Source organism: Pagrus pagrus, assembly GCF_965226575.1.
Source record: "Pagrus pagrus genome assembly, chromosome: 11".
Lineage (NCBI taxonomy): Eukaryota > Metazoa > Chordata > Actinopteri > Spariformes > Sparidae > Pagrus > Pagrus pagrus.
The window spans coordinates 150,001-173,776 of NC_140195.1; the positions used below are offsets into that span (position 1 = coordinate 150,001).

Consider the following 23,776-nt stretch of genomic DNA (forward strand, 5'->3'; position numbering starts at 1 on the left):
TCAGGTCAGTCTGACCAGCTGTGTGTTTGAGTGACAGCTGTCAGATGATAAATCCAGCTGCTGAGATAACTGCTCTAATCCACACACACACACACACACACACACACAGCATTAAGGTCAGCAGTGAGACAGATGTGACCATTGACAGGTTCTTACCAAACCAGCCACTAAACTGTGATGTCATCATATGTAGCCTGTGATGTCATCAGATGTTCACTTGGCTGGTGACTGAGTGCAGCGATCGATCGATGTGATCAGGACTCGCAACGTGTCGTGTGTTTACCTTTGGTAGCTTCAGACATTTTGATGACACCGCATATTCTATGTAGGCCTCTTCCTGTCCGCCGCTGCCTCGTCCTCCCTCCGTGTAACACACTTCCTGTGCTCTCAGCAACATGGCGTCGAGCTTTGCCATCCCATAAACACACAGCGCTGAGCGACCGGTGGCCACAGGCGTCGATGCTTGTCCCGCTGCCATGATGACGAAGAGGGCGGGTTCACCTGAGTGGTTACCTAACCACGCCGCCTGAGCCAGGTTGTATCTGCCGCACATCAGCGGCACCTCCACGTAAGAGTAGAAGCTGCGGTCGGAGACGCAGAGCCGGGAGGCGTAAGTCCGGTACTCCTTCTTGTGCCACATGTCCCGCCGAGAGAACAGGAAGTAAACGTGGTTGCCGTGGGCAACGGCCTTCACAAAGTGGTTGTTGTACTCGGAGTAACTTCCTACAACCAGTTTCCCCAGCTCCTCCTCCTGAGAGAATGCCCGGCGAGGCGGGACCACCGGGAACAGACGCCGCGTCGTGATTGGTGGGATGTCACCAGGACCTTTACTGGTGTAGCCTCGTCCAACCAGCATCAAACGCATGATACCACCAGCCCCACCCCCCTCCTGTTTGTTCTCTGTGGTAATCACCAGGGCGACGGTGGAGACTCGAGGGTCATTGGCGGCAACGTACTGAGTGTCGACGGGGTTGGAGGTCTGATAGATGAGCTGAGAGATGTTGGTCAGACTCCTGCAGGAGCAGAGAAGAAGAATGCTGACAGGATTGCTAACAGGCTAACATGATGCCACCAGGCTAACACTCTCAAGCTACCACTATCAGGCTAACATGATGCTAACAGGCTAACGTGATTTCATTTAGAGCTAAATGAAACAGCGTGTTGATTTAAACAAGCTAACATGTTCGTTAGCTTCATTCTAAGAGCAGCTGATTGGCCGGTGACCATCAGTACCTCTTGTCACAGATGCCTTGGTAGAGCGAACCACAGATGATCAGACTCCCTGGCTCCGCCCCCTGTCCCGCCTCCATCAGCAGCAGTTTGTTGTGGTTGTGAGTGGGCGTGGCAGAGGGGCAGTCCTGGGGGACGATCGGGGGGAGGCAGTCTGGGGAGTCCAGGTGAGGGCCGGTCCTCACGTGTGACATCACCTCCAGGTCAGAGGTCAGCTGGTAGAGGTGGTCGACCCCGCCCACATAAAGACGTCCCGCCCCTGGGTCCAGCACCAGGTGAGAGAGGGGGACACCATTGAGCTCCACCCATCGCACAGAGGGGTCAGAGGTCACGATGACACCAGCTGGGTGAGAGGGAGGGGGGAGGAGGAAGGGGAGGAGGAAGAGGAGTGATGAGGAGGCCAACATGGCAGCTCCTCTTTACCTGCCACAGGTGAGAGAGAGAGAGAGAGAGAGAGAGAGAGAGAGAGAGAGAGAGAGAGACATTAAAACATCATCAGTGTTTCCATCACTTTAATTCACTCAGCAAACTACAATGTAGGTTCAGTTTTCTTCCTCCAGGTGGAGGTGAATGAGCCGCTCCAGCTCCTGAACCAGAGCCGCTCCACCTCCTGAACCAGAACCACTCCACCGTGTTACAGATTCGGCACATATCATCCTCCATCAACCTCAACTAAGCAGTAACAGACAGCTGAAGTCAGTAAAATGGGAATATTAAATATTACACATCGCACATTCAAGCTTCTTCAGTCAGTATCGGTCAAATGTCGACTAGTGTCTGGCACCAGAGCTCCCAGCAGGAACCAGGTCAGGTCCACATGCAGTCCTGGTCTGATCCAGCTGCAGCTTCAGGCCACACTCCGACTCTCAGACCAGAACTGGACTACTCAGGAGAGCAGAGACAGCTCAACACTCAGTCGAGTGTCTCTGTCTGAAGACACAGCGCGAAAGTTACTGTTCTCACATCAGTCCAGTTTGATGATTCACAGGTCAAAGAGACACTGTGTCTGTAGCCTATAAAATATCAGATAACAGCGAAACGTGTCCGTCATATCAATAAGTTTCCTTTTAAGTCAGCCCTAATTAGGCTGTTCAGGAGCTGTGATTGGCTGTCGAGTTGATACATCTCTGAGGATGTCGCTGGTCGTCCACCTGAGCTCCTCTTCCTCTATGAAGTTATTAATAAAATATTTTGCTGCTTCACACTTCTCATCTGCTGGTCAAACTGTAGTTGCCTGTAGTAGCGTCGCCATGGTAACACACCCGTATCCATGGCAACACAGTGAAATGAGTTAAACCTCTGGTGGGTTGGTTCATGTCGGAGAGGAGACTGACTGGATTTCTAAACCAGTGTCAAACTGATTTCTTTCACACTCGGGTCTCCAGAGGATGAACCTTCAGATGTTCATGATGTTTTCTCTGGCGCCCCCTCAGGACACACTTCACACTCGCACTCTAATAATCCAGTTACACCAGACTGTTAATCTGTCAGCATGTCTGTCTCCTGTTCAGCCCTGAACACACACAGCGCCTCAGGTTTCGCTCTGGGACCAGTCGCTCAGTCTTACCAGTTTACTACAAACGCCTGCTGACAGGTTCGAACGAGGTCATCACATGTAGCGAGGACTGATTCTGAGATCTGTTTCATGTCTCCAGGTGATGAGTCTCCTCTGAGTTCACCTGAAGACATCAGACAGAAACCAACTGACCTGTTCTCATGTCCAGGTCCAGCGAGTCCAAACATCAAGGTCTGTTGACCATCTGACCTCAGTTGTGATGTTACTGTGGCAAACTGACCACCAGGGGTCCGTTTCACAAAGCAGGTTCAACAAACTCTGAGTCTAACCTTGAACTCTGAGTTGATCTACTCTGAGATAGGAAACTCTGAGTTTTCGGTTCCAGAACAGCTGATTTGAGTTAGTTTGATCAACTCGGAGTAGTTTCACCTGGAGTTAAGCGCGTGCGCCACAAGTATAAAAAGACAACATCAATGGAGCCCCGAGTCGACGAGTCACCATGGCAACAGGGAAGAGGAGGGCTATGTTTTTCACCCCACTGGGCGTTTCAGGGCGAGGCACACTTTTCTGACCGCTCTGCATACAGTTGCCTTGCTCAGGTGCTCTGCATCTCCGACGTTGTATAAAAAAAAACTCCCTATTCAAAAAAAAAAAAAAAAACGCAGCGCAACACACAATATCTGCTGGGATGTGAGAGCATGACTTCGGTTGGTAATGTTGGAAATAAGGACGGATTAGGTTGTGTATGTAAATGATGGACTGTGACGTGAAACGGTACCGCTCAAAAAGATAATTGTCTGGAAATGCAAGAACATCTATGCGCGGTCTGATAATCATCTCCCGACGAATATTTAATTCTCTGCGCAGTAATGCTGCACCTTCATCCACGGGATCATTATCAAAAGGACATGCCATGGTAGTGAAAATAGTCGCCACCTAATGTAACTTCTAATGTTGCCTACTGACTGATTTTGCAATGATTTTCTCAAAAAACAGACGGCAGAAATATATTACGCCAAAACTCGCCTGCTGACTGAATGAATGAGGAAATCAAATACCGTGTGTGGCTGAAAGAGGGCGGAGACAGAGAGAAACTCGAGGTTTGTTGAGAAAAACCTGGTCCCGACCAGGTTAGGTTCATAGAGTATGTTACCATGGTAACTGACCGAGAGCTTAAGTTACCTCTCTCTGTGAAACAGGCTGGAGTTACCCCTCTTTCTCTGGTTTGAGTTACCTCCCTTTGTGAAACGGAAAACTCAGAGTTTCCCTCATTTCAGGGTTAACAGACTCAGAGTTTTCACTAAACCTGCTTTGTGAAACGGACCCCTGGACTGTCACGACCCACCTCAGCAAAACAAACACATTTCAAAGATCTTAGTGTTGTCGATGTTTAGGTTTAGGTTGACAATGTTTATGTTGATGTTTATGTTGACAATGTTGATGTTTATGTTGACGATGTTTATGTTGACAATGTTGATGTTTATGTTGACAATGTTTATGTTGATGTTTATCTTGATGATGTTTATGTTGACGATGTTTGTTGATGATGTTTATGTTGACGATGTTTATGTTGATGATGTTTATGTTGATGTTTATGTTTATGTCGACAATGTTTATGTTGATAAATGCTGATGTTGATGTTGTTTATGTTGATGTTTATGTTGACGATGTTTATGTTGATAAATGCTGATGTTGATGATGTTTATGTTGATGTTTATGTTGACGATGTTTATGTTGATAAATGCTGATGTTGATGATGTTTATGTTGATGTTTATGTTGATTAATGCTGATGTTGATGATGTTTATGTTGATGTTAATGTAGACAATGTTGATGATGTTGACGATGTTGAGTTGATGCTGATGCTGATATTGACAACGTTGATGTTGACGGTGTTGATGTTTATGTTGATGATGTTGATGTTGATATTGACGATGTTGATGTTTATGTTGATGTTGACGGAGTTGATGTTTATGTTGATGATGTTTATGTTGACGATGTTAATGTTGACATTGACAATGTTGATGCTTATGTTGATGTTGACGATGTTGATGTTTATGTTGACGATGTTGATATTGATGTTTATGTTGATGTTGACGATGTTGATGTTGATGTATATTGACGATGTTGATGTTTATGTTGACGATGTTGATGTTGATGTTTATGTTGACGATGTTTATGTTGATAAATGCTGATGTTGTTGTTTATGTTGATGTTTATGTTGACGATATTTATGTTGATTACTGCTGATGTTGGTGATGTTTATGTTGATGTTAATGTTGACAATGCTGATGATGTTGACGATGTTGAGTTGATGCTGATGTTGATATTGACAACGTTGATGTTGACGATGTTGATGTTTATGTTGACGATGTTGATGTTGATATTGACGATGTTGATGTTTATATTTACGATGTTGATGTTTATGTTGATGTTGACGGAGTTGATGTTTATGTTGATGATGTTTATGTTGATGTTGACGATGTTAATGTTTATGTTGATGATGTTTATGTTGACAATGTTAATGTTGACATTGACAATGTTGATGCTTATGTTGATGTTGACGATGTTGATGTTTATGTTGATGATGTTTATGTTGACGATGTTGATGTTTATGTTGATGATGTTTATGTTGATGTTGACGATGTTGATGTTGACATTGACAATGTTGATGCTTATGTTGATGTTGACGATGTTCATGTTTATGTTGATGATGTTGACCATGTTGATGTTGATGTTGACGTTGACGATGTTGATGTTTATGTTGACAATGTTGATATATATTGACGATGTTGATGTTTATGTTTACGTTGACGATGTTGATGATGCTGTTGACCATGTTGATGTTGATATTGACGATGTTGATGTTGATGTTGACGATGTTGATGTTTATGTTGACGATGTTGATATATATTGACGATGTTGATGTTTATGTTTACGTTGACGATGTTGATATTGACGATGTTGATGTTTATGTTGACGATGACGATGTTGATGATGCTGTTGATGTTTATGTTGACGTTGTCGATGTTGATGTTGATATTTATGTTGACGTTGACGATGTTGATGTTTATACTGACTATGTTGATGTATATTAACGATGTTGATGTTTATGTTGACGATGTTGATGTTTATGTTGATGATGTTTATGTTGATGTTGACAATGTTGATGTTTATGTTGATGATGTTTATGTTGATGTTGACGATGTTAATGTTGACATTGACAATGTTGATGCTTATGTTGATGTTGACGATGTTGATGTTTATGTTGATGATGTTGACCATGTTGATGTTGATGTTGACGTTGACGATGTTGATATTGACGATGTTGATGTTGACGATGTTGGTTTATGCTGACAATGTTGATATATATTGACGATGTTGATGTTTATGTTTACATTGACGATGTTGATGATGCTGTTGACCATGTTGATGTTGATATTGACGATGTTGATGTTGATGTTGACGATGTTGATGTTTATGTTGACGATGTTGATATATATTGACGATGTTGATGTTTATGTTTACGTTGACGATGTTGATATTGACGATATTGATGTTGATGTTTATGTTGACGATGACGATGTTGATGATGCTGTTGATGTTGATGTTTATGTTGACGATGTTGATGTTTATGTTGATATTTATGTTGACGTTGACGATGTTGTTTATACTGACGATGTTGATGTATATTAACGATGTTGATGTTTATGTTGACGATGTTGATGTTGATATTGACGATGTTGATGTTGATATTGACGATGTTGATGTTGATATTGACGATGTTGAACTTTATGTTGACGATGTTGATGTTGATGTATATATTGATGATGTTGACGTTGATGTTTATGTTGACGATGACGATGTTGATGATGATGTTGATGTTTATATTGACGTTGTCGATGTTGATATTTATGTTGATATCTATGTTGATGTTGACGATGTTGATGTTTATATTGACGATGTTGATGTTGACGATGTTGATGTTTATGTTGACGATGTTGATGTACAGTCATGGAAAAAATTATTAGACCACCCTTGTTTTCTTCAATTTCTTGTTCATTTTAATGCCTGGTACCACTAAAGGTACATTTGTTTGGACAAATATAATGATAACAACAAAAATAGCTCATAAGAGTTTAATTGAAGAGCTGATATCTAGCCATTTTCCATGGTTTTCTTGATAATAACCAAAATCACTTAAGTTCTTACATCAATAGCTATGGCACTGTACTGCCAAAAACAGTGCTTTTAGGCATTCCATGTTTTCTTTTCTGTCTCTTTTAGTCACATGATACACACAGGAGTTAGTACTTGATTGCATAACCATTGTTTTTGATGACTGCAGCCATGCGTCTTGGCATGCTCTCCACCAGCTTCTGACATTGTTCTGCTGTCACAGCAGCCCATTCCTGTTGCGGAAATTCAAACAAATTTGCTTTGTTTTTGGGCTTGTGGTTCTCCATTTTGAGTTTGATGATTTTCCACAGGTTTTCCATTGGATTTAGATCTGGTGATTGAGCAGGCCAAGGCATGGTTTGAATGTTCTGGTTCTCCATCCAGGCTTTAACTGACCTTGCCGTGTGGCAAGGGGCATCGTCTTGTTGGAAAATCCAGTCATTCGAGGCAGGAAAGAGTTTTCCAGCTGATGGAAGAAGACTGTTTTCAAGAGTAGCCCTGTACATGACCTGGTTCATTCGCCCTTCACACAATTGCATTTGCCCTGTTCCACCCATACTGAAACAACCCCAGATCATCACTGATCCACCCCCATGTTTTACTGTAGGGGCAAGACAGTCTGGTTTGTAGGCTTCTCCAGGCCTCCTCCTAACCAGTAAGTTGGCTGGAGTGGGCATCAACTCAAAATTGGATTCATCACTGAAGAGAACCTTAGCCCATTAATTGACAGTCCAATCCTTGTGATCCCTAGCAAAGAGTAACCGGGTCTTCCGCTGCCTTTCGTTGATGAAGGGCTTCTTCCGTGCCCTGTGTGACTTCAGACCAGCTCCAAGAAGTCGGTTTCGAACTGTCCTTGCCGAACAAGTCACATTTCTCGACAGTGCCCACTCATTTTTAAGGTCCCTGGAGGTCTGACGACGATTCCTGACACAGGAACGGATGAGTGCACGGTCATCTCGTGGGGTAGAAAGACGTTGCCTGCCTCGACCAGCTAGCATTTTGGTAGTACCATGTTCGGCTTGTTTCTTCTTGGTGTAATGAACGGCTGTCTTGAAGATCTTCAGTTTTTTGGCTACCTGTCTCTCACTCATGCCACTTTCCAGCAGTGCCAAGATGGCTGCCTTTGTGGCTTCACATAATTCTTTTGTTTTAGGCATTATGTGAGAGCTGACAACTTCTGAGTTGTGCTACGGCTTGAATGTAAGCAGGAAACCACTCCAGGCCTTGCCATGTGCAGTGCTGCTTATGACATGAAATGGCCTCTTATATACCCTGGGAATACAATTCAGCTTAAGCATGTCAAATAGGACATAAAGTATTATGTAATCAGCTGCATTTTTTGTCCAGTTCATTGTATTCTTCAGGTAATATACCTTTAGTGGTACCAGGCATTAAAATGAACAAGAAATTGAAGAAAACAAGGGTGGTCTAATAATTTTTTCCATGACTGTATATTGACTATGTTGATGCTTATGTTGACGATGTTGATGTTGATATTGACGATGTTGATGTTGATGTTGATATTGACGATGTTGATGTTGATGTTGATATTGACGATGTTGATGTTTATGTTGACGATGTTTATGTTGATAAATGCTGATGTTGATGATGTTTATGTTGATGTTTATGTTGACGATGTTTATGTTGATGTTTATGTTGACGATGTTTATGTTGATTAATGCTGATGTTGATGATGTTTATGTTGATGTTAATGTTGACAATGCTGATGATGTTGACGATGTTGAGTTGATGCTGATGTTGATATTGTCAACGTTGATGTTGACGATGTTGATGTTTATGTTGATGATGTTGATGTTGATATTGACGATGTTGATGTTTATGTTGACGATGTTGATGTTGATGTTGATATTGACGATGTCGATGTTTATGTTGACGATGTTGATGTTGATATTGACGATGTTGATGTTTATGTTGACGGAGTCGATGTTTATGTTGATGATGTTTATGTTGATGTTGACGATGTTAATGTTTATGTTGATGTTTATGTTGACGATGTTAATGTTGACATTGACAATGTTGATGCTTATGTTGATGTTGACGATGTTGATGTTTATGTTGATGTTTATGTTGACGATGTTTATGTTGACATTGACAATGTTGATGCTTATGTTGATGTTGACGATGTTGATGTTTATGTTGATGATGTTTATGTTGATGTTGACGATGTTAATGTTGACATTGACAATGTTGATGCTTATGTTGATGTTGACGATGTTGATGTTTATGTTGATGATGTTGATGATGTTGATGTTGATATTGACAACGTTGATGTTGACGATGTTGATGTTTATGTTGATGTTGACGTTGACGATGTTGATATTGACGATGTTGATGTTGATGTTTATGTTGACGATGACGATGTTGATGATGCTGTTGACCATGTTGATGTTGATGTTGACGTTGACCATGTTGATGTTGATATTGAGGATGTTGATGTTGATGATGTTGATGTTTATGTTGACGATGTTGATATATATTGACGATGTTGATGTTTATGTTTACGTTGACGATGTTGATATTGACGATGTTGATGTTGATGTTTATGTTGACGATGACGATGTTGATGATGCTGTTGATGTTTATGTTGACGTTGTCGATGTTGATGTTTACGTTGATATTTATGTTGACATTGACAATGTTGATGTTTATACTGACGATGTTGATGTTTATGTTGACGATGTTGATGTTGACGGTGTTGATGTTGACAATATTGATGTTGATATTGACGATGTTGTTTATGTTGATGTTGATGTTGCTGATGTTGACGATGTTGATGTTTATGTTGATATTTATGTTGACGTTGACGATGTTGATGTTGATATTGACGATGTTGATGTTTATGTTGACGATGTTGATATTGACGATGTTGATGTTGATGTTTATGTTGATGTTGACAATGTTGATGTTAATGATGTTGATGTTGACAATGTTTATGTTGATGTTGACGGAGTTGATGTTTATGTTGACGATGTTGATGTTGACATTGACGATGTTGATGTTTATGTTGATGTTTATGTTGACGGAGTTGATGTTTATGTTGACGATGTTGATGTTGACATTGACGATGTTGATGTTTATGTTGATGTTGACGATGTTGATGTTGACGATGTTTATGTTGATGTTTATATTGACAATGATGTTGACGAAGTGATGTTGATGTTGATGTTTATGTTGACAATGATGTTGACGATGTTGTTTATGTTGATGATGTTTATGTTGACAATGATGTTGACGATGTTGATGTTGACGATGTTGTTTATGTTGATGATGTTGATGTTGATATTGACGATGTTGATGTTGATATTAGGGCATTAACGACTTCAGATATTTTGAAGTCGACTTATCAGTCAATAAAGTCGAAGTCGAGTCGACTAGTCGTTTGATGACGTCATCACATTGACACAGCGGAGGAACAATAGCCCTTTTTACACAGCGACGCCGCATTATCGCTGCAGCGGCGGTTTGCCAATTCTCCGCCATTGGTTGTTCACACAGAGCCGAGCAGCTCCAGCGTAAAAGACAAACCAGAGAATAATTCACACAGAATGCCGGCGCCGCGGCTCCAAAAGAGGCGTGACAATAGCGTCATGGTGATGATGTGTGTTTTTTTCAAGGTGTTTCCCCGGTGTCGTCCTGTTAATCCAAACATGTACCTGCTGACTGTTTATAATCATATGATGCTGTTATAATGTGTTGTGATTGAGATCCTGACCCACCAAACATCCTGGAAAGTGACAAAGTTACGTTTTTCTCTCTCTAAATTACATAATTACATAATCACCATCAGTAAACTGGACGCTGTCTGACTCTGTCACTTGCGGGGAGGGAGGCTGTTTTCTGGGGGAAAGTTCACTGAAGTCTCGGTGGAGGGCTGACCGTCGCTGTGATTTTTTTCACCGCGTCAAACACTTGGTGAGTTGAAGTTTTCTGCCGGGGACAGACGCTGTTTTTCGGGCAGAAATGTGACAAAGAGTCGGTAGGACAGACAGGAGGACCGACAGGAGGACAGACACTTCTCCACATATAACTGCGGTATTTTTTTCCTTACATAAGTTGCCAAAAACACTACCAGTTACTACGTTACTGTTGTGTTGTCCTGTAACGTTGCTTTGTGGGACATTTCTCTATATTTTGTTGAGTGTTGGACCTGTTCAGTTATCACACAGTGGACACCATCAGACCGGCACACCCTCGCTCCGCACCGCTGGCTTATCCGTTCACACTGGTTCGGTTTGCTAATAATACGCCTCTGATACCTCCGGAAGCGCATCAGAGGCAGAGGGAGATTTATATATAAATATAGCGCACACAGAGAGAGACAAAAAAACCCACGACTTGTCGACCACTCTCAGGGGTCGTCGACTTGCGCCACTGACGTTGACGCGTTGACAAATCGGCTTTTCTGTTAATGCCCTAGTTGATATTGACGAGGTTGATGTTGATGTTTATGTTGACGATGTTGATGTTGATATTGACAGTGTTGATGTTGATGTTTATGTTGATATTGACAATGTTGATGTTTATGTTGATGTTGATATTGGCGATGTTGATGTTGATATTGACGATGTTGATGTTTATGTTGACGATGTTGATATTGACGATGTTGATGTTGACAATGTTGATGTTGATGTCATATGAATTAATAAACTGGGTCCAGTGACGCTCGATGAGAAAAGTCTTCATCGTCAATAATCATGGATGATGATGTTTGTTGTGCCTGTAGGGGGCGCTGGCAGCAATCACACAAAACACTGTTCAACTCTGTCTCTCCTGTTGGACTCATGCTCGCTCTACCCTCACTCCCTCCTGCTGTGTGGATTCAGAACGAACACTCAGCCCAGTGCATGCTGGGAAACACCCAGAGAGGCCTCAGGACACACACACAAAGTGTAACACATTCATGTTTCAACATTTCCATGGCGATACTGAACATCGTCACACACAAAGTTTGTCTGTCTGTCTGCCTGTCTGTCTGCCTGTCTGTCTATATGGTAATAGCTTCCTCCTTCAGCCTGACCGAGAGAGAGAGAGAGAGAGAGAGAGAGGGGTTCATCTATAATTCATAGAGCACAGAGAGTGAGACAGACAGAGAGACAGACCGTTTTTGTCTGTCAGGAGGTAAAATGAGAGTTTAAAGTTAAAAGAAGGAAAAAGAGAGTGAGGTTCTGAGAGGGGGAGGAGGGGGAGGAGGGACGAGGAGGGACGGGGGGAGGGGGGGTACAGAGAGAGAGAGCTGGAGGCGACGGAGCGTTAAAGTAAAAAATGAGGAAGAAGAAAATAAATTCATGTTTCATCTGCTGAATCCAGATCAGCTGTCTGTCTGTCTGTCTGTCTGTCTGTCTGTCTGTCTGCCTTCAGTATAAAATGTGTTTTTATGTCAGACTCAAAGGACTCTGAGGAGGCCGAGCCACACCCATTCATTCTTTGGTATGGTGTGTGTGTGTGTGTGTGTGTGTGTGTGTGTGTGCAGCAGCTGGTGTATTAACAGAGAACAGAGCAGTGGAGGTCAAAGGTCAAACATCCATTGTTGGAGCTCAGTGTCTGTCTGCAGGAAACAAAGGTCACATGACTCGTCTGTGCTGTGATTCTATTGGACAGACGGATGTCTCGTCTTCCTGCCACACATCTCTGATCTGAGGTGGTCAGTGGTTACAGAGGTCCCGCCCACACACCCAGCTGTCAATCATGATGTCACACACACTTTTATGGGAAAACCAAATGTATCAGAACAATGATCAAACATCTGCGCCATGACAACGAGCTGAACGACAAACTCTTCTGACATGGAGGGGGCGGGGCTTGAAACTAACACTTACATAACCCACAATGCAATACTTCCTCTGACAGTAATGTTAAGTAGCAGTAACGTAGCCTGAAGCGTCAGCAGCTTCCTGTCGGGCCTGAACATCCTGGAAAATATTTTGAATGATTTTATAATTCAAGTGTGTTAAACACGCTGCAAATAGCTCAGTGTGTGTGTGTGTGTGTGTGTGTCTGTGACAGTTAGCTGCAGCTTCTTGAACGTAGCGCAGCAGCGTGTGAGCAGACTAGTTTGTGTCACCTGCTGATTAAACAGATGGCATTAGCTACGTGTTAGCATTGTTCCAAACTCACAATAAACTAGCCGCACAGCTAACTGAGCTGTGAACAGTTAGCGGTTACCCTGGTCCATTACAGACCCTGAGAACAACTTCAAGGACCTCCTTAATGACCTCTGTCCCTTCTTCAAGGATAACTTTAGTGACCTGGGACATTCTCAAGGACCTCAGGAACTCCATGCAGGACCACTGAAACCTCTTCAAGGACCCTTGGAACATCGCCAAGGACCCCAGAAGCCCTATTTTGGACACAAGGAATATCTTCAAGACCTTTTGGAATGTCCTCCAAAACCCCTTGAACCAGCATTTGGTTGAATAGAACCTCCTCAAATTGAGGACACCTGGAACCTCCTCCATTAACCCTGAAAATGTCTGGAATGGATTTAGGATGCCTGGAACATCCCCAAGGACCTCTGGTATCTTCTCAAGGACCAGCTGAACCCTAACAAGGACACCTGGAACCTCTTCAGTCACCTGAGATCATTCAGCTGCTCTGTGATTGGCTGTCAGGTGTCAGTTGGGGTCACATCTACAGGTGTACTAACCTGCAGGTAACCATGGCAACAGGAATGATGCTGCAGGTGTGACTGCACCCCCCCCCCCCCCCATTCTGTATGTAAATGAAGGACAGGCTGCTTTCAACACATCAAGCTGATGATTACAGGCTGCCTCACCTCAGGCTCACACACACACACACACACACACACACACCTCCACCCCCATATTATCTCTGTGGTTTGCTGCTGACTCTCACACTCTCTCTTCAAAGAGACGACAGAATCCGACACACACAGCTGTGTGAGTGTGTGAGTGTGTGAGTGTGAGCGTGTGTGTGTGTGTGTGTGTGTGTAGTTAAATTTCTCCTCTTTGTTCATTTCCTCTTCTTCACTCTCAGGGACTCTCCCTCCATCTCTCTTCACTCAGTTTGTCCTACTTTCTCTCTGCTGAGGAGCCACTGAGCAAGGCAGCCACAGACTGACCTCCACACACCAGGTAACCATGACAACACCTCAGGTGTCATCAGAACCCTGACTTGGTGCTGGGTGCAGCAGCTGGGCGTGGTCTCTGTTTTTTTTCTTCTTCATTTCATTAACAAACTGATGAGAAACTAATGGACTCATTAATTAATAATGAACAAAGTCAAACAGACAGAACACGTCTGTCAGACCCGTACCTGCTGCTTCCTCACACCTGTTCTACCGGTTCAGGTGCTGTGACCACCATGTTTAAACCCAGAGCTAGTGTAGCGTGCAGTCTGACTTATCCACCCACAGGCGAATTAACAAGAGATTTTCACTATGGACCACAAATTGGGGCAGCAGTGGTCCGAGACACAGCCCGCCTCCTTACATTGTGGTCTTCAGCTGAAGTCCAGAACAAACCGGAGGGAGCAACCAGAACAAATCAAGAAAATCCAGCATGGCTACAGCGCTATGACACACTCAACGCTGACATGATGGCGACATTCTACTGAACCAGCACTAACACCAGCCCAGAACCAGCACTAGGTTCAGTGTGGTCAAAGAGGGGCAGAAACCTTTCAGTTCACCTGATCAGGTTTCTGTCAGGTGACATCATGAGGTCACTAACACAGCAGACCGCAGTACTTCCTGTTTGTTTGTTCCTTTTTCCTTCTTTGTCTTTTTTCTGCTTCAGGATTATTTTGTCATCTGTTCTGCTTTATTGTGATTCACACACACACACACACACACACACACACACACACACACACACACAGACTCCCCTGGTGAGCTCATGAATATTTTTCGTCGCTCGGAGAGACGATGGTTTGATATCATTGAGGGTGTGTGACAACCATCTCACACACACACACACGCGCACACACGCACACACACATCCCAGCGGGATCATGAATGTTGTCACAAAATAGAAAAGTCACTTCCCAAAAAGACGTTGTGCATGAGTGAGTCACAGCGTTGACTGTACACACACCTTTACCATCATCATCATCATCATCATCATCATCTTCCCCACAGGAAGTCAATTTGTTGCCGTGGTGACACAGCTCGTCGCTGCAGGGACAAGATGAGCTGTTGAAACACAAACAGCCTTCCTCTGTTATTAACATGATTGCCATGGAAACAGTGGGCGGAGTCAGAGGTGCAGGTGCTCTGGACACCACCGAAGAATAAGAAGTGTTTGGAGCACTTCCTCCTGCCACAAGAGGCAGCAGATCACCAGAGTCACACGACTGCTGCTCCTTATTAGCTTACATTAGCTAATTAGCTCAGGGTTCAGTTACCAGAAGACAGGACGGGTCGGGGCTAGCTGGTTAGCATGCTAACTCCAGTAGAACACAGAACAGAGACGTCTTTGACAGAATGTCAACACCAGAATCAGAATTAGCTTGACTCAACCTGTCTGCCTGTCTCTCTGTCTGCCTGTCTGTCTGCCTGTCTGTCTGTCTGTCTGTCTAACCGTCTGTCTGCATCTCTGTCTGTCTGTCTGCCTGCCTGCCTGTGGGACTGGGTGTGATTCTGGGCCGCTGTGTTCTGATCCGAGCTGAATGGTTGGTGTTATTGATGACGGGGCTGCGGAGCTTCTATTCCTGTCGTCTCTAATCTGGATTAAATGCTGTTTGTATTGACAGCAGATGTAAACACAGAGCTGATGTTTGACAGCAGATCAGATCAGAAGAAGAATGTAATCCTGAACACAAGATCAGAATAATGAGAGAATGAGAGCAGATTAACAGCAGAGGCTCAGTTCTGCTGCAGGACGGAAACAACGACTTCACAGCCTCAAAATATCTGAAACTGAAGGAGGGACTCATCCGTCTGATGTCCCTCATCACCGACCACCACTGACATGCTGCTGCTCTCAGGAAGGAGCTGGAACCTGGACCTGACAACCAGAAAGTTCTGCCTGAGTTTTACAGCCCAGAGAGGAAAAAGAGTTACTGACAGGAACCAGAGAGGAACTTTGAACAAATGGGAGCTGAGTTTAAATCACAATAATTAGAACCAGCAAACCTTTTGGTATTTATTTGATATATTTCAACAGAGAGCTGACGAGGACACGTTCTTCAGACAACAGGACAGACTGAGACAGACGGACCTCTGGACTGTCCGTCTACAACCAAGTCCATCTACAACCAAGTCCATCTGTAACCAGGTCCACCTGTAACCAAGTCCATCTGTAACCAAGTTCACCTGTTACCAGGTCCATATGTAACCAGGTCCACCTGTAACCAAGTCCATCTGTAACCAAGTCCATATGTAACCAGGTCCACCTGTTACCAAGTCCATCTGTAACCAGGTCCATCTGTAACCAAGTCCATCTGTAACCAGGTCCATCTGTAACCAAGTCCATCTGTAACCAGGTCCATCTGTAACCAAGTCCATCTGTAACCAGGTCCACCTGTTACCAAGTCCATCTGTAACCAGGTCCATCTGTAACCAAGTCCATCTGTAACCAGGTCCACCTGTTACCAAGTCCATCTGTAACCAGGTCCATCTGTAACCAAGTCCATCTGTAACCAGGTCCATCTGTAACCAAGTCCATCTGTAACCAGGTTCACCTGTTACCAAGTCCATCTGTAACCAAGTCCATCTGTAACCAGGTCCATCTGTAACCAAGTCCATCTGTAACCAGGTCCACCTGTTACCAAGTCCATCTGTAACCAGGTCCATCTGTAACCAGGTCCATCTGTAACCAAGTCCATCTGTAACCAGGTCCACCTGTTACCAAGTCCATCTGTAACCAGGTCCATCTGTAACCAAGTCCATCTGTAACCAGGTCCATCTGTAACCAAGTCCATCTGTAACCAGGTCCGAGTGTGTACATCCAGAAGAGATGAGCTGTCTGTCTCTCCAGGTTTCTAAAATTGTTTTCAGAGATGCTTCATGAATAAACTTGATGTTTATTTCGTACATCGTACACGTGTCTCCACTGTGTCTCCACTGTGTTTCTACTGTGTCTCTACTGTGTCTCCACTGTGTCTCCACTGTGTCTCTACTGTATTTTACTGCAGGAGGACTCTACAGCAGCATCTGAACCAAACCTCCACAAACTGAATACTGATCACTGCAAGTATGAAATATTAATAACTACAAGACTTTGATACTCAAACACTACAACACACACACACACACACACACACACACACACACACACACAGAGAGAGAGTGATGGAATTAGCATCAATATCATTAACGCCCATCACCTCTCACACTTGCCCCCCCTCCCTCTCTCTCTCTCACACACAAGTGTGAGTATGTGATGATATTACAGCTGCAGCCTCCTCTCCAATTAACAGAGTGTATAAGTGGTTCTGATCAGCAGGAGATCACAAGGTGGGGGTTTACCTCCACCTCCACTCACAGGTTCCCCACGATGACACCCATCTTAACGCACCTCAAACACAACTCACTGTATTAAACACAGTTCACTGTATTAAACACAACTCACTGTATTAAACACAACTCACTGTATTAAACACAGTTCACTGTATTAAACACAACTCACTGTATTAAACACAGTTCACTGTATTAAACACAACTCACTGTATTAAACACAGTTCACTGTATTAAACACAACTCACTGTATTAAACAGTGATAACCAGATTAGATGTCCAGGATGTGATTCTGCAGCTGATTGGTTCATTGATCGATGATAATCAATATGAGTCACGTCATGAGGACAAAATGAATTCAGATCGGAAAAGTGGAGCTCCACTCAGGAGACTGAAGTCTGAAGATAACACATTTAACCGACCTCAGTCTTAACATCATATATTGTATCGTATATACAACACGTCTTCCAGCAGAACCCTCCTCTCTCTGCTGGCGGGGGTCCACAGGGAGCAGCTGACCCCGAGGCTATTAACCCTGAGGACCAGGTGTTTATGTCAGTCTTTGCTCAGATAAGAATGTTGGTGTAAATTATATTTAATACCAACACTGGCTTCCTGTTAGAAAATTGATTTTAAAATCCTCCTGCAGGTGTCAGAAGCTCTGACTGGTGTATGTATGATGTGCTGCTCCGGTTTGAAGAGTCCAGCCCTCTGGTCTGGGTTTTAGGTTCAGGAGCAGCATTCAGATTTATGATCGAAAATATTACTGTTGGTACGTGACTCTTCTTAAATGACATCGTTATAAGTGTCTTCTCATCCTGCATCAGCTTATAGTTCAGAGGAACTGAGCTGATAAACTTGTCTTACCTAAAAGAGTGACTGGAGTTAAAGGATGAAGCTGGAGACTCACCTGAGACCAGCTGACCCTGAGAGACCCACCTGGAGCTACATCATCATGTTATCTATTCAGGACTCATAACTGCTGCTGCACTGAGACCCTCCATTAAATCACATGTTTGGTTCTGATTCAGTTGTCATGACAACAAACACAAAGACGAGTCAAAAACAACTGGACTGAACGACGGAAACCTTCCAGTGAGAGTCGAGCAGGAAGTCGACCTCTGCACGCCATCGCTGACACGAGATAATCCGCCGAGACAACGACAAAGACACGTCAGCGCTTTGAAACCCGAGGAAACAGAAGAAGGAGGAGAAGAGATGATTTTTAATTTTTCACTGCATCAGGGTGGAGACGCTGAGTCGAGGAGAAACGGGGAGGGGGAGGAGGAGGAGGAGGAGGAGGTGCAGTTCTATTAAAACAAATCGAGCCTCTTTCACAGGCGTAAAGCAAAAACATCATGTGAGAGATTAAAACAAGGCTTTAAAAAGGAGACAGAGAGGAGGAGGAGGTGGAGGGGGTGGTGGAGGAGGAGGAGGAGGAGGAGGAGGAGGTGGGGGAGGAGGAGGAGGAGGAGGAGGAGGAGGGGGGGGGGGGGGAGGAGGAGGTGGAGGGGGTGGTGGAGGAGGAGGAGGAGGAGGTGGGGGGGGGGGGGTGGCAATAAACGACAGAAATACTGTAATAACGAGGTGAAGTTTAATCACACAGAGAGAAACAGAACGAGAGATCCTTTATTCAAACACACTCCTCCATCACCTCCACATGAACACACTCCTCCATCACCTCCTCCTCCATCACCTCCACCTGAACACACTCCTCCATCACCTCCTCCTCCATCACCTCCACCTGAACACACTCCTCCATCACCTCCTCCTCCATCACCTCCACCTGAACACAGCTGTGATCAGCCGCTCTGACAACAAACTGAAACTTCTGCTCCATGACATCACTTCCTGTTCATCACATTCAACATTCATAAACAGCCACATCTGTATCATGAGCAGCTGCTGACTCTGGGCCGGGCCGGGTCGGGCCTCACAGCTCTCTGCAGGCTTCAGGTCCATCAGATCACTGTTAGAGGTGGGCAACACATACCATATACATCATTATCATGATGATATCAGGAGGTCACGTTATTGATCAAACATCTTATTGTATTCATCTGTTCTCAAAGTACAAAACCATCCAACAGTTTTGTCTCAATATCAATGTTGAAGTCGGCTTATTTGCTGAAAAATATTGTGATCTATGATTTTGTCGCCCAGTCCTTGTTTTAATGAAGTGCTTTAGAGAAGCTTTTAAAATATGGAGGTATATATGGTGATATCATTTTAAGGCCACACATCCCAGCCCGACTCACAGTTATAGAAATCATGAAGAATCTGAAGAATCAGACAGCAGCAGGTGATGCCCAGGTGTTTGTAGGAACGTGTGGAGGACAAAGAGTTACACCTCTGTGACATCATCAGATCACATGATGCTTCAGTCTGTTTCCACAGGACAACTGAAGGTATCCCAGCTGACACTCATCTGTTTCTGTTTCCTGATGAACTGACAGCAGCCTGACTGGTTCTGATGGACCCGATCCATCACAACAAACTCAACTTCTGTAACAACTCAGTTGCTGATTATTTCCTCCATTAATCACTTTATGATCTGATATATAAAATATGTGAGCATTAAGACACGATGTCTCCGGTCAGATTCCCTCATGTTGTAACACGTCTGCATTTGCTTTAACACATCTAAGAAAGACAAGATGAAGAACTACAAACTACTCAGTAGAGTGGGGCGGGTGTAGCTCAGGAGGTAGAGCGGGTCATCTAGTAATCGGAAGGTGGTTGGCTCGAATCCCTGGCTCCCCCAGCTGCATGTCGAAGTGTCTTTGAGCAAGATAATGAACCCCAAACTGCGCCTGATGACCAGTTGACACCTTGCATGGCAGCTTCTGTCATCAGTGTGTGAATGTGTGTGTGTGTGAATGGGTTGTAGAGCACTTTGAGTGGTCTGCAGACTGGAAAAGCACTGTAGAAATGCAAGTCCTTTCCTTTCCATTTAGAGTGCATACCTCAGCCGGGGTCCAACAGTCCCCTTTAATTCAACCAACCAACCTACCAACCAACCAACCAACCAACCAACCATTCAACCAACCAACCGACCAACCGACCAACCAACCAACCATTCAACCAACCGACCAACCAACCTTTTGACTTTTCTCACTCAGCTGTCATTTTACATGGAGTCCGTCTGATTGAAGGGTTTGTTGCTCTGCACCGACAGCAAACCACCAATCACAATCAATCATCTATGAAATCACCCCAATGATAATTTCAAACGAGCTGTTCAAGTTATCTGTTAGTTTGTTCCTGAGTCTGAACAGGTGAGTGTTCAGTAAAACAATGGATGCAGTTATTTTACTTCAGTAGAGTACTCCACTCTACCTCCACTGTATAAATACAATGAGTCTGAACTATCGTGGATCAGAGTCCTCAGATAAAACAAGCTATTGATTACATGAAACACATTATGACACATCAGATGTTAAATAGAGTTACATTTCTTCAGTGTTTTTCAGTCGTCACATTCACACAATGATGTCAGCAGCTGCAATGTGATCAGTCTGGGGTTCAGTATCTTGAGCCAGGGATTGGAACCAGCGACCTTCCAATTACTGGACGACCCGCTCTACCTCCTGAGCTACAGCCGCCTGTTCTACTCTAGTACTCATGTAATCTGAAGTACTGATACCTCTGATCGCCTCCCTGATCTTTACTCTATAACTCAAAGGGCTCTTTATGATCAAGAGACATTTCAGTCCGTCTCATTTCTTTAACAGAGATTTCATCTTCTCTCACACACACACACCACTGCTACATGTTATACAAGTTACACAAGTTACACATGTTACACAGTTACACAGTTACACATGTTACACAGTTACAGTTGTGTGTCTGCCGCAGGATCAGTAACATGTGATGATGTTAAGCAGCAGAGTAAAGCGCAGCAGCGAGACGTTTGTGTGCTGCAGGAAACTGAAGCATCTTTTTTTCTCTGAGGGAACTTAGTCACACAGAGAGAGACAGTCGGAGTCTATGTCTCTCTACCACTGATCTGATTGCTGCCCCTCTAATTAGATCACAGCACAATTAATGAGAGTCAGCTGTCAATCAAAGCCTCATCACTGAGAGAGAGAGAGTCATGCACCACACATGAGAGAGAGAGAGAGAAAGAGAGAGAGAGACTTACTTCATTCAGGAAACAGTCCGTCTTTCTTTCATTCCTCCAAAAAACAGACGACAAGAACTGAAAGAACCTGCTCACTGGGTGAGAGAGAGAGAGAGAGAGAGAGAGGGACGAACAACTACCGACACACAGATGAAAAGAGAGAGAGAGAAAGATAGAGAGAGGGGGGATGACAGGAGGGAGAGGGAGGGCGACCGAGCAGCCGGCTGGATGGCTGTAATCCCATTATTGTGAACGACACATTGTTCTGAGAGCGAGAGGGCGAGAGACATTCACACACACAGGGAGAGAGAGAGAGGGCGAGAGACATACACACACAGGGAGAGAGCGAGAGGGCGAGAGACATTCACACACAGGGAGAGGGAGAGAGACATTCAGAGAGAGAGAGAGACATTCACACACACGGAGAGAGAGAGAGAGACGGCAAGAGACATTTAGACAGAAAGAAAGTCTCAGGGGAAACAGAGGGGGCGGGGCTCAGCTGCACACAGATATGTGGGCGGGGTCAACTCATGAATATTTAATCAGTGGTTTGAGGCGTGAAGTTGGAGAGAGAGAGTGGTAGAGCGAGGCAGTAAATCACTGATTGTTATATGGGTTTGATCTGGGAGAGAGAGAGAGAGACCACACCCCTCTGGCTGAGTCTATACAACACTGGGTCTATAACACTGAGTCTATACGACACTGGGTTTATAACACTGAGTCTATACAACACTGAGTCTATACAACACTGAGTCTATAACACTGAGTCTATACGACACTGAGTCTATACGACACTGAGTCTATACGACACTGGGTCTATACGACACTGAGTCTATACAACACTGAGTCTATACAACACTGAGTCTATACAACACTGAGTCTATAACACTGAGTCTATACAACACTGAGTCTATGCGAGACTCAGTCTATAACACTGAGTCTATAACACTGAGTCTATACGACACTGAGTCTATACGACACTGAGTCTATAACACTGAGTCTATACGACACTGGGTCTATACAACACTGAGTCTATACGAGACTGAGTCTATAACACTGAGTCTATACAACACTGAGTCTATACGACACTGGGTCTATACGACACTGAGTCTATAACACTGAGTCTATACAACACTGAGTCTATACGACACTGGGTCTATAACACTGAGTCTATACAACACTGAGTCTATACGACACTGAGTCTATACGAGACTGAGTCTATAACACTGAGTCTATACAACACTGAGTCTATACGACATTGGGTCTATACAACACTGAGTCTATAAAACACTGAGTCTATAACACTGAATCTATAACACTGGGTCTATACAACACTGAGTCTATACAACACTTGATCAATACAACACTTGATGAATTTGTCATCAACACGTCATCAACACGTCATCAACACGCCATCAACACTTCATCAACACCTCAACGCCTCATCAACACCTCATCAACACCTCATCAACACGCCATCAACACGTCATCAACACGTCATCAACACTTCATCAACACGTCATCAACACGTCATCAACACGCCATCAACACGTCATCAACACGTCATCAACATGTCATCAACACGTCATCAACACTTCATCAACACGTCATCAACACGCCATCAACACGCCATCAACACTTCATCAACACGTCATTAACACTTCATCAACACCTCAACGCCTCATCAACACCTCATCAACACCTCATCAACACCTCATCAACACGCCATCAACACGTCATCAACACTTCATCAACACGTCATCAACACGTCATCAACACGCCATCAACACTTCATCAACACGTCATTAACACTTCATCAACACCTCAACGCCTCATCAACACCTCATCAACACCTCATCAACACTTCATCAACACGTCATCAACACGTCATCAACACCTCATCAACACCTCATCAACACTTCATCAACACGTCATCAACACGTCATCAACACGCCATCAACACGTCATCAACACGTCATCAACACGTCATCAACACTTCATCAACACGTCATCAACACGTCATTAACACTTCATCAACACCTCAACACCTCATCAACACCTCATCAACACTTCATCAACACGTCATCAACACACCATCAACACGTCATCAACACGCCATCAACACTTCATCAACACCTCATCAACACCTCATCAACACCTCATCAACACTTCATCAACACGTCATCAACACTTCATCAACACCTCATCAACACATAAAGTCATCAACACATAAAGTCATCAACACTTAATCAACACGTCATCAACACTTCATCAACACGCTACCAGTCCAACTA

The 23,776-nt window shown here is 43.9% G+C and overlaps 1 protein-coding gene across 3 annotated transcripts in view; it reads right to left on the bottom strand.

Moving 5' to 3' along the window:
* The window catches only part of plxnb3 (plexin B3), an 82,290-nt gene that overhangs the window by 32,217 nt on the left and 26,297 nt on the right, over positions 1–23,776 (bottom strand). For 2 of the 3 annotated variants that reach the window (XM_084366139.1, XM_084366137.1), the window contains exons 3-4: positions 1,234–1,653; positions 284–1,013 (exon numbers count right to left, since the gene is read on the bottom strand). In XM_084366139.1, the coding sequence (XP_084222265.1) occupies positions 284–1,013; positions 1,234–1,637 (1,134 nt within the window). In that variant the 5' untranslated portion in view covers positions 1,638–1,653. Of the gene's footprint in view, positions 1–283; positions 1,014–1,233; positions 1,654–21,503; positions 21,689–23,776 lie in introns of those variants that run through there. The other variant, XM_084366138.1, reaches the window with a different exon arrangement.